Here is a 17875-nt window from a genome sequence, read left to right on the forward strand (position 1 = left end):
TAGAAACTTTAAGGCATTTTCTCCAAAATGTTTATAGATACCATTTTCCTTGTGAAGAGTTGAAGTGAGATAAATGATAGCAGCTCCCTTTTATTCTCTCCCCTTCTCTGGTAATGAGGCCTGCTGGCAGACGGCTTTGCTGCTGGGCCTGCCAGAGAGTTTGGATTTGAGTAGTTAGTGAGGGGGTGGTGTACTGGTTATGGTATTGTTCTAAAAGTCTTTTCCCCTCCACTTATTTTTCCACCCCCAAAATGTCAGCATGTCCAATATGACAGAATGTTCTTGATGATTATCATTCAAAGAAACATGACTTGCTAAAGTATCTGTGGATAACAATCAGAATTTCTTAAGCACCAAACTGTGCTTCGTACTCAGTAGGCACCTTGGTTAGGGAATCTGCCCTTTGGGACGACAGGCTGGTGTGATGAGTTCTGACTGCAACTGGAGTGCCTGGCTTCTATTCTGGGTCTGCCACTTACAGGCTGTGGGACCCCAGGCAACTTACTTTAGCTTCCCTGTGCCTCAGTTTCCTAAGCTGTAGCAGGGGACAGTGGTGGCATCTGCTTCAAGTGAAACAGGACGAATGACTCAGTTCCTGTGTATAAAGTCCTTGGGAAGGTGCCTGGCACGTGGTAAAGGTTAATGACTGCTAGCTTAGTCATTATCAGGGCAGATTCTCAGCCGGCATACATTTCTGGTTACAACAGCTCTGATATGTTGCTTGGGTACCTACTTAATATAAGTTCCAGGGTAAATGAACTCTGGCAATAACCGTGTGCTAGTGTGTGACTGAGAGAATGGTTTAAGTGGTTGGACATCTAATAGGTGGTAGCAGCTCCTGACTGTCTTCTTGCTTGGGTCTGGGGGCACCAGTGACATGAGATATGCAGTACCATGGTCCTGCTGTCATTTTTCATTTCACCTCCAAGAAAGTTCTGCAGAAAAAGTGCAGTTTTCTGTGTTATTAGACATTAAGAGGGAATATTTAGGTTGTTTTTGAGGAAGTTTTAATGTTAAGAAAAGCATTAATTGGTTGAGATTAAAGGCCAAAGGCAGGGAATTTGGAGTAAAGCAGCCAGGGTAGTGTGTTTTCCTCTAAGTTCTTTGTAAGGGAACCAGTCCAGAGCTTCATGTATGAGAGCAATCCATAGGGAAAACCATCGGACTCAGTAAGAGCTGGCTGAGGGCAGTTGGTTCTGGCTGAACAAGGGCAAGTCTGAGCCAGATGGGGTGAATGAAAGCAGTGGGCATAGTTGGAGGTACCTGGAAGAAAGAAAAGCAAGCCCTTCTTCCTGAGGAAGTACAGGGAGATAGATACAGATTTATATTTCAAATAAGTGTGTCCAACAAAATAGCGTATTTTATCTTATAAAACATTCTTGTTGCAAAAGCTGCCAGGATATGTCAAACTGAAAACAGAAAGGGGAAAAAAATCATCCATATCCACCCCCTTAAGAGCAACCACTGTCAACATTTTGCTAAACTACCTTCTAAGCTTTTGGATGTGTATATTATTTCCCCATTATTGTCATGTGGCATATAAAAGATTGTGTATACTGGCTTAGATGTTTATTCCACATGTTTTAAAAAAATGTTGATCATATGGTAAACTGATTTTTCTTTGTCGTTTTTGTAATTTGTTCCCTGGCAGTGAAAATGGTCATTGTGGTGCTCTGTGCCTCTTTGCTTGCTTAGAGGGGTGGGTGGGGGCAGAGAAAGCATTCCCTGTCTAGTGTCCCAATCATGTAAAAAAATGCGAGCCATTGTTAGCAAGTTCTGGCAAGGCAGCATGAGCTATTATTTCAAGAGGTCACCCAGATAAGGTAAGAGATTCTACACTGTGGGATGAAGGATATGGTTCAAAAAACACATTTCCTGAATGAAAAGGGAGTGGAGAGGGATAGTTGAATGAAGTGCTAGAAGGTTTGGGTTATTGAGTTTATTGCTTTTTTTTTTTTTTTTTTTTTTTTTGTACTGGGGATTGAACCCAGGGGTGCATAGCCTCTGAGCCACATCCCAGCCCTTTTTATATCTTATTTTGACACAGGGTCTTGCTAAATTGCTTAAGGCCTCAAGAAGCTGCTGAGGCTGGCTTTGAACTCATGATCCTCCTGCCTCAGGCTCCAGAACTGCTGGGATTAAGGCATGTGCCACTGCACCCAGAATTTCTTTCTTTCTTTCTTTTTTTTTTTTTAAACCCTAATGTCCCCCACTACTGAGTAGTTAATTTCAGTTCTTCTCCTAAGTAGCCTGTTGTTTCTTCAAAAGGAGAAATGTACTGAACTTTCAAATATTTCAGAATGTTTTTGGGTTGGTATGGCACATACTGGAAAACTTGGTACAGTTTTATAAGACTTAGTCATGTGCTTCCCTCCCTCAAGTTTTATAGATGTTGCTTTTTGACTTCTGGCTTGTGGTGTTGGAGAGAAATTTTGGGGCTTGAATTAAGCCCCTTGCCCCTTTCAAAGGTTAAAAGTCCCCAACCTTTGATACAGACTTATGATCTTTTTTGGAAAAAAAATCTTTGCAGATGTAAATCAAGTTAAACGAGGTCTTTTCAAATTGAATCATATTAAAATAATGGTCCTATTGATTTGGTGGGTCCTTTAGAAGAGAGGACACAGGCAGTACACCATGCAATAGTGTAGGCAGAGGTTGGAGTGAGGAGTCTACAAACCAAGGAACAACAGGGTTTGCTGACCGTACCAGGAATGGAGAGAGAAGCATAGGTGAGGCTCTGCTCAGAGCCTCCAGAGAGAGCACTGTCCTGCCCTGCACCTTGATTTGGGGCTTATAGCCATCAGAAATATGAGAAAAGAAGTTTTGGCTATTTGAACCACCTAATTTGTGGTACTTTGTTATAGCAGCTCTGGGAGGCCAATGCAGGGTATCTAAGGACAACTGGGTTCTGGTTCCTTTCAAAGTCCCCTGTGGTTTTGTGTCCTATTAAATCTTTTAAAATACTTACTTTGGATGCCTGTGGTAATCTTTTCTTAAACTTTCAATTTAAAGTTTTACCTGATGAGTCTAGGTGTAGGTCTCCCTTCAGAAAAGTAGCCCAGTGCATGGTGGCTCTCTTTTGTCTGCATTCTTCTGTTCAAAAAAGTGTTTTAATTACTTCATCTTCTCTTTGTTTTCTTCTTCTCTAAAACAACCTTTCTTTTCCATATGTATAATAATTTTTTTCATATTGTTAAAAATTTTGTCCTTTTATTCTGAATTCTGGGGAAACCTTCCAAGGTTGTTTTCCTTATCATTGGCTGGATTTTTTATAGTGCTAATTGATCTTAGTCTATAGTATAGATTACCCAGAAAAGGAGCACCATGTAAGGGTACGAAGGCTGGTCATCCTGGATTCCATGGAGGATGCTGAGCAGCGCCCTGTTTTGCTCTCAGTCTTCTTTCTCTGAGTCTTCAGGAAGATGCACCCTTTCCTTTCACTAATAAAAAAGTTTTCTCCATCTCCCACCACTGATGATTTTGGGGGAGACTTATCAAAGGAAAAATAATCTAATGAAATGGAACCAGTCATGTTTTAAGCTTCAGGACCTATGAGTTGCTGCAGGAGGTATGGGGTGGAGTCCGGGAAGGAAGAAAGGGTTTCACATCCGCCCTGCCTGGAGGGTGGGCTCTGCTGCTTCACACATAGCAGAGTGGTTAGAGGACCAATTCTTTGTTGCAACAGCAAAAGATCTTCTTTGTCTTCCTTACAGTTACTGGGATTTCTTTTCCTTTTGGCAGTCCCTTATTTTCGGTAGCTTTTTGTACGTGAGTTTTTTTTTGTTTTTTGTTTTTTTTTCATCTTATTTATTTATTTATTTATTTATTTATTTATTTATTTATTTATATTTTATTTTATTGTAAACAAATGAGATACATGTTGCCTCTCTGTTTGTACATGGTGCAAAGGCATACCATTTGTGTAATCATAAATCCACATACAATAATGTTGTTTGATTCATTCTGTTATTTTTTCCCCTTCCCCCCACCCCTCCCACCCCTCTTTACCCTCTATACAGTACTTTCTTCCTCCATACTTGCCCCCCTCCCTAACCCTAACTCTAACCCTAACACTAACCCTTCCCTCCCCCCCATTATGTGTCATCCTCCACTTATTAGCGATATCATTCGTCCCTTGTCTTTTTGAGATTGGCTTATCTCACTTAGCATGATATTCTCCAATTTCATCCATTTGCCTGCAAATGCCATAATTTTGTCATTCTTTATGGCTGAGTAATATTCCATTGTGTATATATACCACAGTTTCTTTATCCACTCGTCAATTGAAGGGCATCTAGGTTGGTTCCATAGTCTGGCTATTGTGAATTGAGCAGCTATGAACATTGATGTGGCTGTATCTCTGTAGTATGCTGATTTTAGATCCTTTGGGTATAGGCCAAGGAGTGGGATAGCTGGGTCAAATGGAGGGTCCATTCCAAGTTTTCTAAGGAATCTCCACACTGCTTTCCAGAGTGGCTGCACTAATTTGCAGCCCCACCAGCAATGTATGAGTGTACCTTTCTCCCCACATCCTCGCCAACACCTGTTGCTTGTATTTTTGATAATCGCCATTCTAATTGGGGTGAGATGGAATCTTAGGGTGGTTTTGATTTACATTTCTCTTATTACTAGAGATGTTGAACATTTTTTCATATGTTTATTGATTGCTTGTACATCTTCTTCTGTGAAGTGTCTGTTCATTTCCTTAGCCCATTTGTCGATTGGATTATTTGTATTCTTGGTGTAGAGTTTTTTGAGTTCTTTATAGATTCTGGAGATTAGTGCTCTATCTGAAGTATGATTGGCAAAGATATTCTCCCACTCTGTAGGCTCTTTCTTCACATTACTGATAGTTTCCTTTGCTGAGAGAAAGCTTTTTAGTTTGAATCTATCCCAGTTATTGATTCTTGCTTTTATTTCTTGTGCTATGGGAGTCCTGTTGAGGAAGTCTGGTCCTAGGCCGACATGTTGAAGATCGGGACCTACTTTTTCTTCTATAATCTGCAGAGTCTCTGGTCTGATTCCAAGGTCCTTAATCCATTTTGAGTTGAGTTTTGTGCAGGGTGAGAGATATGGGTTTAGTTTCATTCTGTTGCATATGGATTTCCAATTCTCCCAGCACCATTTGTTGAAGAGGCTATCTTTTCTCCATTGCATATTTTTGGCGCCTTTGTCTAGTATTAGAAAGTTGTATTTATTTGGGTTTGTGTCCGTGTCCTCTATTCTGTACCATTGATCTACCTGTCTATTTTGGTACCAGTACCATGCCGTCTTTGTTACTATTGCTTTGTAATAAAGTTGAAGTTCGGGTATTGCGATACCCCCTGCTTCATTTTTCCTGCGAAGGATTGCTTTAGCTATTCTGGGTTTCTTATTCTTCCAGATGAATTTCATGATTGCTTGCTCTATTTCTGTAAGGTACGTCATTGGGATTTTAATTGGGATTGCATTGAATCTGTATAGCACTTTTGGTAGTATGGCCATTTTGACAATATTAATTCGGCCTATCCAAGAACATGGGAGATCTTTCCATCTTCTAAGGTTTTCTTCGATTTCTTTCTTTAGTGTTCTGTAGTTCTCATTGTAGTTCTCTATAACTACTCTGTAGTTATAGATATTTTACCAGGGTCCTGGGAGAGTCTTTGCCAGGACTGCTTGCCAGATGGAGTTTTAAACACAAACAGGATTCATGCTTGGACCACCTTCCCCCCTCTCCATCCTGCCCCTCCCCACAACTGGGCTGTTCCTCTTCTTCCTTTGACTTCTTTTTTCCTTCATCCTATCCTGCCTTGATTTTTTTTTTTCCTTTTAAGCCTCTGCTTTTTTGCCCTTCACCCCATTCCACCCCCATGCCTGTTCTTCCTACTTCCCTAGGGTACCACCGGATGTTTTCCCAGTGTCCTGTGCATTTGTAGGTATGCCCACTCATGTCACTGACAACGGAGATGGGCAGGATCTGGAGGGGGACTGGGCAGGGTGCCAACAGCAAAAAGGCCTACCCATCCCTGGTGGAGTGGTTGCCACACCTTCAGAGCAGTGCACACTGCTCTTCTTCCTCCCATGTCTGTACCTCAGCCAACTGCAGACAAGTCACCTGTGAGCAGTAAGCACCACACTCATCTTTGAGCACATACTTCGTGAACTAGAACTTCATTTCACTCACCCAGTTAGGCCAGAGCTGGTGGCTCTTTTGCCTAAAGATCTTCAAATTTACACATGGCTCAATCCTAGGGAATACAAATTTAAATATTTACAGAAAATATATGCCTGTAGAAAATGTCAAACCATAAACTAGTGAGCTCCCATCTGAGCTCCCAATTGGTCAGTTCCCATTCCCAGCAACCACCACTGTTGGCTCCATGTGTCTTTCTGGAGCCCCCCATACAATTGCGTATGTCTATATCCATCTTGTGTATGCAGTCATACGGTATGTGCCTGTGCATTTTCATACGTACATACGTAATATACATATACACACTCAGGGAATGCACATTTTGAATAATGAAAGCTTTAATTTTAGTCATCTGTATGACTGAGCATTCCCTGAAGTTTCTTTTCCTATCTTTGTGATACTAAAACACAGCTACTTGAAAATTAAAGGCAACTTCCTGAAAACTGCTTTTTTGGATCTGGAGTTTCCTCTTGCTGAGAGTGGAGATTGAGGGGCTGCCCCTGGCCTGGGGGCACCAGGGAAAATGATACCCTGACATGTTTCTGACTAGCACAGCCTAGCTAAATCTACATTATTCCTGCCTTTTGTCTTACTGTACCCCGCTCTTACAAAAGCTGTTCACACCCCCCAAGTCCCCAAAAGATAGAGATTTAAAACAGAAGAGGTCTCTGTCTTTTTCAAGGTTCAAATAAACCTGTTTTCTTTACCAACCTTTGCCTCCCAAATTGAACTAGAGCTGAGCAGTGGAATTTTTGTTCTGAATTGGAGCATAAACATTTCAGATCCTTTTGACAACCTTCTTGTTGTGGTGGTCACCAGAATCACTTGGTGAGCTTTAAAACCATTACCTGAGCCATACCAGGTAAAGCAACCTCCTGGGCAGGACCCAGGTACCTTCCTCTATGGAGGGGCAGGGAACTGCTGCTGTGAGCAAGAGCACTAAGCCTGGCAAAGCTGTGGACCCACTTGCTGTGTGGTCCCCAAGACCAGTGGACCTGGGTAACGTCCATGTTGCTGGTGAGGAAATGTAGGGTAATGAATTCCTTCCTGGTGTATGATGAACACTTCCAGGTTGCTTTTACCTACAGCTGACCCATTATTTTATTCTTGGTCCAGGCTAAGCAGATAGGTGGGACTTGGCATTCTCCTGGCAGGAATGGCTCCAGGCACACCTGTGGTAGAAATAGCAGGCCCAATGCTGCAGGAGTTAACGAATGTACGGTAGCAGACGAAAAAAGAAGAAACTATTTAGGGTGCTTGATGACTGAACACCTATATCTCAGATCCACTTTGCTTGCATGCCAGGAATATATGGTGTGATTGAAAGAAAATTAATGATCACTGGGCCTGGGTGCCTCCCCAGGGGAGCATTCCAGGAGTGCTGAGGAACTAATTAGCCAGCCAGCACAGAATGGGAAAATAGATGAGGGAACAGGTTTCTTTTTACAGTGGCCTGGGCTGTGTATAGACCTACATACACTATTATTGGTTTTCCCTATTAAGTATACAGTATGACATAATGTTGAAAACATATCTCAGCAACCTTCTCCAAGGGGAGCAGTACTGAGAAAAAAGATCTGGGTCCAATTGCCTGGTTCACCTTCCATTTGGATATTTGCTGGTGCCCTTGAGCATGATGCTTGATTCTTTTTTTGCCTCAGTTTTCTCATCTGAGAAGGGGGCTAGTAATAGCACCTTCTTGTGGGGTGGTTGGGAAGATTAAATGAGGTAATGTAAAGAGAGAACCTAACACCCTGTCCTGGCACCCAGTACATCTATAAAGCATTTATTTTAAAGTACTCTCTTGTGGGGTTTGGGGGTAGGAGTTTATCTGAGGTCATATATTTGTAAAACGGAAACTCTTGCATGGTGACATGTCTTAAAGGAAAACTAATGTCCAGTTAGAGAAGAAATGCCAGTCTGTTTACTCATCTGTTTTAGGGGAAAACACATTTGTACATTTGATTCTGCACAGTGAAGTGTGAGGACAGTATTTACTGATCTCTGTTTAGAACCCACCTGACAGATTTCTGAAGACAAAAGGACACACTTGTCCAATTGGCTAGGTTTTTCTGTACCCTGGGGGCTAGCTGCTTTCTCACCCCTTAGTGGTATTGTTTGAGAATTAGTCATGATTGTGTGAATGCTTTTGAAGATTGTTTACTTGGATGCATTTTATCTTTCTTTTTGAACATACACATTAGCGAACAGTAGCTCTGCCTAGAAACTAGAGGATCCCAGAAGACATCAGGTACTTGAAAGTGCTTTCAGTTGCAGATAGCGCCTTCTGCAGGGTTCAAAAAGGATACTAGATCTTAGGGAGGAAATTGTTTCCAATTTCCTGGTTTCTGTAAATATATGTGCATTATGTGGTTATAAAACCTTATAATGGAAAATATGTTTAAGAAACATTAGTGTGCTTGGAGGCAGGAACTGCACAAAAGATGCTGTAATACCTTTAATGCCCTAGTTAAATGTATCACACGAGTCCTGTTTTCTGGAGCTGGAGAAACAGAGCATCTTTCTCTTTCTATTCTAAGCTCCCACCCTCCCCTCCTCCACCTCTGCCTTCCCAAGCCACTTCAATGGCACAATAAATGGAAACCTTATTTGCTGCCTTTGCAGACCTGTTTACCTGAATGTCTGTGTTCACCCTTGCCTTGCTCAGGTCTACCCTTTCTGAAATAGGTTTTTGCTTTCATCTCCCTGACTTCATTGCCCTTGTTTTTTAAAGCCATCTGTAATCCTGCACTCCGTGTACTTTAATCTGCAATGTCGGACTTTGCTTTTTTGCATAGCCCCCTTTCAGCATCCATTTCCCAGATTCAGCTTTTCTTTCATTGTGAATTTAAAATCTCTTTTCACAGTCCATAATAGTGAAAAAAATTAAATAAAATATTATCAAAAACCATCTCTGCCAATTCAAAATGCTTTACTGGATGGCATTATTCCCTTTGGTAATTATCTTTGCAAACTATGATTTTGATGCTTATACCTCTTTTATATGTGTATTTATATGTATTTATTTTGAATATATGTATTTATTTTTGTTATAAGCAGAGGAGCTTATAAATGTCCATTTGTCCTGCTGTCCTCTTTGGTCTACTATTTTTGGAATCCATGGAATTGATTTTTAAAATAAAAGGGTGTGTGTGTGTGTGTGTGTGTGTGTGTGTATGTAAATATTTTAGACTTTGCAAGTTATATACTGTCTGACCCTTTTCAGCAAAAGTGTGTTTATTCCATATTAATTTAACTGATTTTCAGGATGTCTCTCTTGGGGATCTCCATTTTCCCCAAAGGTCTTGAACATGTGGAGCAATGAATATGTTAGACCCTGAACTCGCTGGTTGAGGGGAGGTTCTGGCTGGTGCCCCTGTTCTCCCAGTTAACACCCAGGCCCCAGCTTCTTATCTGTAAGGCTTGACTAGAAGCTCATGGAGAGAAAGCATGTTGGGGTGCATGAGGTAGTTTCTGGTGTGTAGACATTCCATGGGAAGCTCCTGCCAGTGCAGCAGGGGGAGGCCTGGTGAATCCCTGGTCATTGACAGTGTGATTTTCCCATCCTGGGGAGGATGCATTATCCTCCTGGGTCAGGCACTTCTGCTGCAGCAGCAACAGAAACAGTGACTGAAGTGTGCTTTCCATCACTAAACTGTGGTGGGGAATGGAATAGGTCGAAGTTAAAAGAAAGCAGCATCTATTCAAGGCTAAGAAATGTGCCTGCCATTCTGTTGTTGCAGTGAAATGCCTTTAATTCCTCTTAAACCTCTTTAAGCATCTGCTGAGGAATGTTAAATCAACCGGAGAATTTCTGGTGTCATGTTGTCCAGAACCAGTATTGCATTGTTCCTGTGGACGCCCCTAGCAGATTTCCACTTTCTGCCTCTGGTTTCCTGGGATGCTCTGAGCTCTTTTTGACCTTAACCCCCTGCCCTGGTGCAGTTACACTGAAAACTGCGGTCTCCAGCTTCTGAGCTGCTGGATCACCCATTTTGTGCTTTGTGCCTCCTGTTCATCCATAAAACTTATTTCTCTCCCTGCTTTTTGCCTTTCTAATAAAAAGGAAGCTGGAAGTTTAATTGTTTCTGAAAAACCAAACAGAACAGCATGTCTGGGGCAGATATTATAGTGTGATAGTTAAGTCGAGTTGAAATAGAACCCCTCTCCCCCAACCCCATCTCTAATAAGTTGTTTTTATTGTAGCCTGTATAAAATCAAAATGCTGGGCCCAGCTGTTCTGAAGGCTGAAGGCCTCATGGCTACGGCATGCTTTTGAAACTATCCCCACCAGATCTGCAGTTAATGAAAACATTTGCTTGCTTGATATAAACAAACTAGGAAATGCTTTAAATCTTCTACCCTTCAATTCCTAATTTTTCTTGTACTCTATTGGAGAATTAGGTATTTAAGCAAGCAAATTTTCCTGAGTAATAATTAGCTTACTTATGAAATTTCTGGTGGTGTTATATGTGTTCTTCTTTTGTGTTCCCATCCGGACTTCTTGAAGTCTGGGTTTTTATTTACATATAGGCCACAAATCCTTGTGAGTAGGTGGGGAGACAGTGCCATCTCACAGCCACACACAGTTCTGTGACAGGTGATCTAATGAGAGTCACAGGGCAGCTCTCTCCAAACACAATGTCACCTCTTCAAGTTCCCCACATCCTGTGTGTGGAACCCTGGAGGCCTTGGCCCAAGCCCTTTCCAAGTTCTCTGTATCCTAATGTTTCTTGTGCCAGTGGCCACAAATCAGGTGACCCAACTCTGGCAAGGCATGGCACCTCACCAGAGTGTCAGTGGTGGTAGGGGCTGTTCACGAGGACTTCATATCAGATCAGAGAAAACAAAACTGCTCTTTCGAGTCTCTTCAGAGCAGAAGAGAGCGTTCACTCCTGTGGGAGCTGGTATTAGGGTATAGCCCGAGCTCCACCTTAGGATTGGTTTCATTGCCAGTCAAAGAGGAGGCAGTCAGGAAGCTTCATACATGGCTGAAGGCCTCAAGAGGTGGAGTCTGTGAGATTCCAGGCTGGCTCCTGTGGTCCTGGGGTTGGTGACAGTGGCACCTCACAGTCCTGTTTAGGGAAGCAGTGTGTGAGGGTTGTGAGGCCAGCACAGGCTGTTGCCATCCGCATGGACCTTAGGAGCCAAGGGCCTGTGCTCGTTCCTGCCTGCTTTCCTCCCTTGGTGATAGAACTCTTAGGCATTTGCTGTGAATGTCCTTGCTTTTGTAACTCTAGTGAAGATTTTCTAGTAATTTTTTTTTCTTTCAAATGGCAATTATTTGTGCAATTAGTGATAAATCTTTAGTTTATTAAGTTTCTCAAAACTTCTCCAAGCATAGCTGGCCCAGGAGAGACTGAACTTACCTTTATGACTTTGCTGACTTGTCCTTTCCAGAGTTCCTGCTTTTCTGTTTGCAGCTCTGGTGGTTTTGAGTTGCCTTTGTAAGTGTCTCTGGTCAGTGATGGAGTGACTTTCCTTCCCCATGGTTCCTAACATGAAAATAAAGGCACAGTGATGACATTTGAAACTCGATAGGTTTGGTCACATCCCTTTTTAAGCCTTATGCACAAAGATCTGAAAAAATTGAGTTCACCTGGGTAGACAACTTTCATTTTCCCTTTTTTCAAATCTTGATTTCTTTTCAGAGTCAGGAGGCATGGCGAGGACCAGTTGGGTAGCATTTGGCAGAAAGACCAGTTTTGCTTGTGGGAAACTTCATGTATCTTTCTGATTCTACTACCTATACTTTAGAGCTTGAAGATGCTTTTTAATCTGCAGGGTAGTGATTTGCCTTCTCTTCCTGCACTTCCTCAGGTGGGTGCTTCTCAGTACAGATTAAGTGAAAATGTGTCAGATGAAGCAGCAGCAGTAGTAAGAGGGCAGCATGGTATCTGAGTACTCTATGACTGTCTATATATATATATATTTTTTTTTTTTTTTTTTTTGAGAGAGAGAATGGTTCCTGCCAAGATACCCTCTTCTTTGTATGTTTCCTGCATTGTAATTGCATTCTCTCTATTTTTAGAGGATCTGCCTGCACTAGAATCTTAATTACATTATAATAACCTTGTTTGTCCCCAAATTCATTTAGGGGTTGAGAATCAAGGAAACCTGCCCAGTATGTGAGCCATGGTTCTAGTCCTGTGATGGGTGGGGTCTGGTTGAGGTTTAGGAGGAGACAGACCCTGGGTTTGGGGGCATGTGGCGTAGATGGGATGGGAGAGCAGAGGGGTGGTGCTGGAAGGAATGTGGAAACAGTCCAGACCTTCCTTGGACTTTCTTTATTGGAAAGGAGCACAGGAGGCCTGGGAGCAGCTCTTGGCTTTGGAATCTGTTCTTGAGATACTCACGTAAGGCCAGTCACCCCTTCCCTTTTCTTAGCTGACATCAAAACTTTTTGTGGATCCTTCATTCTACATCTAATCTCAGATCCATGACTTGCTGGACCCATTGTCAGGAAGCAACCAGACTAGTTAGGTAGTATAGAAAGGGATCGGGGCAGAGTTCCTTGATGCTTGAGTGGTAAAGGTTACATTATCTCTCGGAGGGCAAAAAGTTTTAAGAGTGGTAAGGGAAAGTCATGTAAAAGAAAGTCAAGGGCTGGACTATGGATCAGTGGTAAAGCGCTTGCCTCGCATGTGTGGGGCACTGGGTTTGATCCTCAGCATCACATAAATAAAAATAAAGGTATTTTGTCCATGTACAACTAAAAAAATAAAGTCAAGATGTATGTTATATGGCAATTATATTTTAAGAATGTAGTTCTTGGGAATTAAATTCATGTCAACTTGTAATGGACGGTGTAACCTAAGGTATTATCTCTCCACTCCAGGAGGTGACTTCAGTCAAGAGACTTCTCCAGTCTTGCCCCCTGGACATGGTGTTGACGCCCCTGTGAGCATAGCAGAGGACACCTATCGGGTGAGCTTGGCCAAAGGTGTCTCAATGTCTCTGCCTTCATCACCCTTGCTGCCTCGACAGTCTCACTTGGTGCAATCAAGATCAAACAAAAAATCCCCAGGTAAACAAGCAATAGAATGGCATCCAAACAAGCTGTCTTGAGTTGTATAAGTAATAACCTGGGATCAAAGTCAAGCACACTGAGTACCTGCAGGAAATCTTCTGGGAGAATGTTTTTTCTTTGTTACAGTAACTTTCAGAAGAGGGGAACCCCTTCTACCCTTTTTTTAAAGTATGGTTTTAGTAGATTTATCTCTTTATCAACCCCCATGTTAACTGTTTGAACTTCCAGGCTAGACTTTTAAACGATTCAAGATCAGTTTCTATGTTAGCCACAGGTTCTGTTGGTTTCTTGCTACTGAATTAAGGAGCATTGTAGACTGTATGGTACATTTGGAGGTTACAGAGGTAGGCAAGTGTCATAGGACAAGCCTCTTTATTGCTACCAAGCCTTATATACTGATATGTTTTACTTGATTATGTCAGCCCACATTGGAACAGATATAAAATTTAATTGCTTGTAAAAATTCAGACTTGTAAAGGGGCCGGGGCAAGGGACTTATGAATTACTTATATAAAGTATTTTGGCTTCCCTCACCATTATCAATTTCTTTCACTGAACATTACCTCCAGTTCCCCCAAAACACAAGTATTATTTAACTTTGAGGGATTATAATTCAAATGTGAGGAGAGCCTTTCCCAGATGCTTATATTGGAACCATAACAGTTCTTTGATATTTTCGAATTTGCTGAGTATTTGTTTACAAAAGGCAAGATAATTTGGGGCCTTGCTGATGCTGCACAAGCACCAAGATTCTTCTCAGTTAAACATATTCAGAATTCATCTAAAATGTGCCCTGGGTCTCTAAAATTAATTAGTATCTGTTTTTCTGGTTTTCCAAATATTTGTATTACTCGAGATGACATATGCGTTATTTCTGAATTTCTTGGTGGATATTTGATTAGGAGGGCAAACCTCAAGGGTTTGAATGTTAGAAATGGTGCTCTGAATTTGGTGAGTGTCCAAAAATCTTTTATTGTTCTAGAATTTTCTTATTTTGTTCAGCATTGTTTACAGTCCAGTCATTTAGCTGGAACTTGGAAACCTTTTTGGTATGAAGTGATTTCCTGTGCCAAGGAATTTGACCTGTTTATCAGTATTTGGGGAAATTCCTGAAATGTCCTTGCTTCCCTCTCTGCCCGCCCCACTGCTCTATCTCTATGTCAGATGTCTTCTCTTCCTTCAAATCTTAGTTCCCACACTACCTCTCTCACTAGGTTATTCTGGTCAGATTTATTCTTCTTTCTAAAAATTACGTACAGCATCTAACCTTTGCCTTTTGACCTACTAAGTTATTTGTTCTTTTTCTCTGAGTTAGTGTGTGTATTGATACAACTTCTTTGTTTTGCCAAACTTTATTCAGGCTTCTGAACCTTCTCCCAGGCTCATCTATGCATTCTATTGTAAAATCCAGTTTTAGCAAAGAAACCTGCCAAGTCAGTTTAGCAAACTGAAGACTTACCCCCAGTCTGATCAGCTTCCTCACCCTGCACCATTCCACAGTTGATGCCTAATCACCCTGGCCAGTCTTTAGCATGGATCCTGTTAGGTCAGTTGAGCGAAAATCTCCCACTTACTCCTAATGTTTGTGACATTCCATGCGCGGCCTGCACCCTGCTCCTTGTCTGTGAATTCCCACTAAGCAATGCTGTACTCAGAGTTGAGCTCAGTCTCTCTCCTCAACTGCAAGATGCCTCTGCAAGTGGTCCCCAAACCCACACCTGAATGAAGTATGTCTTTCTGTGCTTTTACAAGTATTATTGAATGATTTTTTCTTTAACGGTATGTGCTTTGTTTATCTGATGCTTGAGGACACGCAGGATGTCTTATCTCAGTATACCTTATTATGCATGTAAAATAGAGATGATTCTGAACTCATCTGTATCCTTAAGGGACCGCAGATGAAGGTAATGCCAAGCACAGAGATTTAATATTTTGGACCATGTTCCCTCTTATTGTCTGTGCTACTGTGAATGAATAGATGTTGCTTGAGCCATAGGACTAAGGAATATCTAAGAGACTCCAGGGAATACTGTACTTCAGATGTAATTTTATTATTAATAACAAATTCAGTTCTGTTTTAGTGGGACTTTTGATAGCAAGGTATGGCTTGGCCATCCAGAACGGTTTCATGGGGGCTCTGGGCTGCGGCCAGAGTAATCCTGATGAGACGTGTCTCCTTATGTGCCTGGACCAATATTAGATATTTTCAGCTTTGAGAAATCATCCTCAAGTTTTTCCCTTCCACATAATGAAATTTGTTTTTGCTAAATTCTTTGCTTGGCCTTATGAATAGAAGGGAATAGTAATTCTGCATCATTCAACCTTTTAATGGATTGTAGAAAATATTCTCCATAATAAATGTTTTTGATCCAAATGAAATAAACAGGTATGTCTCTAACAGAGCAGCTCTTGTGTGCTGCTCAAATTTGTGTAGCAAATTAGTGTCTCACAGTGGTGATTTGGCTTCATTATCTTGGTAATTTTAATTTGAAAAGTTAAGGTCAGAGACACTTGCTTAAAAATGGAAGTGACTCAGAATACATTAAATGATAAACAGCATTTTTTCCCCACAGTGTCTAATGCACAGATTTTTGATTAAGCCATACTGTTGGGAAAATACCTGCAGCCCTAATGTTCTACCTGCCTGTTTAAAAAAAAAAAAAAAAAATTGTATTGACATATGGCTGTGAATGTGCACTGGGTTTAAAAATATGCATGTATTTTAGAAACTTGCACTGTTACTCCTAATGATACAGTAAGTACTGTGTGTCTGTAGCTCCCAGAAGGGACTGAACCACGCCCGCTCCTGTGTCTTACCCCTCCTCTCCAGTGGGCTGTGCTCAGACCCAGCTCTGAGTTTACCTTGATCACTTTTATTCTGATTTGTAAGATTAGACCCCTTTCTTGTTTAAGAAGAATTTTCTTGTTGTAGTTTCTTGTTTTTTTTTATTTTTTAATTTTTTTAACAAAACCTAACCTGTCTTGCTTGTTTGGATAGAAACTCTTCACTAATTGATGCTAATCAAGAAACTGTCAGAGACTGGAACTATTATTCTATTCTAGCAAGGGTCAAAAGCTATAAACTCCTGTAAATAAGGCACTTTGAATCACACAACCTGTATTAATAAAAATTTGTATTAATATAATTGGTGATTAGCCTCTGGATTTTATATTAATGTGGCCCTGCATTTTACATTTTACATGATGGAAGGTCTCACCTTCCACTTTATATTGAGTTTTTGTTTTTTTTTAACCTTTCTGCTCCCTTCCTCTATTTATATTTTTTCCACTGCTAGTTAGAAAATTCATTTTCTGAGTATTGTTTTAAAATTTTTGTTTTTCTAAATGGAAAATCCATTTCCCGGTAATGAAAAGAAGGACCAGCATCCACGAAAATAGTTCTGTGGCTGCTGTAATCCTTTTTGGATTAAGAGCTAATCAATATTTGTAATGTATCCTTTTGTCTTTCAGGGAAGAGTAAAGCCCATTTACTGTGGTTTATTTATTTGTAATATCATTAGTTATTTCACATTTGCATTCCTTTTCCCAGATCACTTTAGCCCGTTATGAAATAATCAAAAGGGTCAGGCATGAATGAGAACCAGCCTTTTGAAATACTGTAGGTAACAACAGATAATGGGGATATGGGTGGAGCCTCCATAATCTGGAAATCTGAAATGCTCCAAAATTCTGAACTTTTTGAGCACATACATACCTTGTCAATTGGAAAACAGGTCACAGTCAAAATGCAGGCATGCCAAGAATATTGTATAAAATTACCTTTAGGCTATGTGTGTAAGACATATATGTAACAAATAAATTTTGTGTTAAACTTGGGTCACACACCCATATCTCATTATGTATATGCAAATATTCCCAAATCCAAAACACTTTGTATCTCAAGTATCTCCAATAAGTGACCCTAACACTACATTGCTCTTCTGCTTGTACTGTACTGGCTTGTGTGGGGAGACTGGGGAGTGTGCTGCCATTTCTACTTCTGCCCAGCTCGGTTCCATTTCCATCTCACAGTTGACACATTCCATGTGGCAGTTTTGAAAACCCCTCTTGCTGTTTCTTTAAGGGGAAAACCTGAACACTGACAGGCTGTGAGGTGGAAGTCATCCTGCTTGATTCTTGGACAATGAGTTAACGTCTGCCAAGGTGCTGTTTCCCTGCACCCTGCAAGAATACTTCTTGGAGAAAATTTGGAAATCTCATTATTGAGAACTACTGCCAGCATTTTGATATTATTTTTTCTAGTCTTTATTTTAAACTTCCACCTAAACCTGAGAACACATGATATAAGGGTTTTATGCTATACATTTTTTCCCTTCATATTGTTTCATGATGAATTTCCAGTTTGCTTGAACAACTTGATATGTATTGTGTGTGGTTTCAGTTTTCTATAATTGATTTCCAATTGTTGGATGTTTACTTTATTTTTCATTTTTTAAAAATTGCAGCATGAACCAAGGTGTTAATGTCTTTACTATTAAATTTCTGGTGTGAATTTTTTTATTTCAAATTGTGAGCAAATACCTGTAAGATTTATCATCTTAACCATTGCTTAAGCATACAGTTTAATAGTAAGTCCATTCACATTCTTGTGCAACCTGTCTCCAGAACTCCTGATAGGAATATTTTTGTCCAATATTTTTTTCACCCATCTC

General features: G+C 40.8%; 1 protein-coding gene across 1 annotated transcript in view; it reads left to right on the plus strand.

The window, feature by feature from the left end:
- TANC1 (tetratricopeptide repeat, ankyrin repeat and coiled-coil containing 1) overlaps positions 1-17875 on the plus strand; it is a 226962-nt gene that overhangs the window by 93793 nt on the left and 115294 nt on the right. Inside the window, 1 exon segment of the mRNA XM_079131851.1 lies at positions 13011-13199. Within this exon segment, the coding sequence (XP_078987977.1) occupies positions 13011-13199 (189 nt within the window).

The sequence above is a fragment of the Sciurus vulgaris genome (genome assembly GCF_902686455.1).
Source record: "Sciurus vulgaris genome assembly, chromosome: 3".
NCBI classification, from domain to species: Eukaryota; Metazoa; Chordata; class Mammalia; order Rodentia; family Sciuridae; genus Sciurus; species Sciurus vulgaris.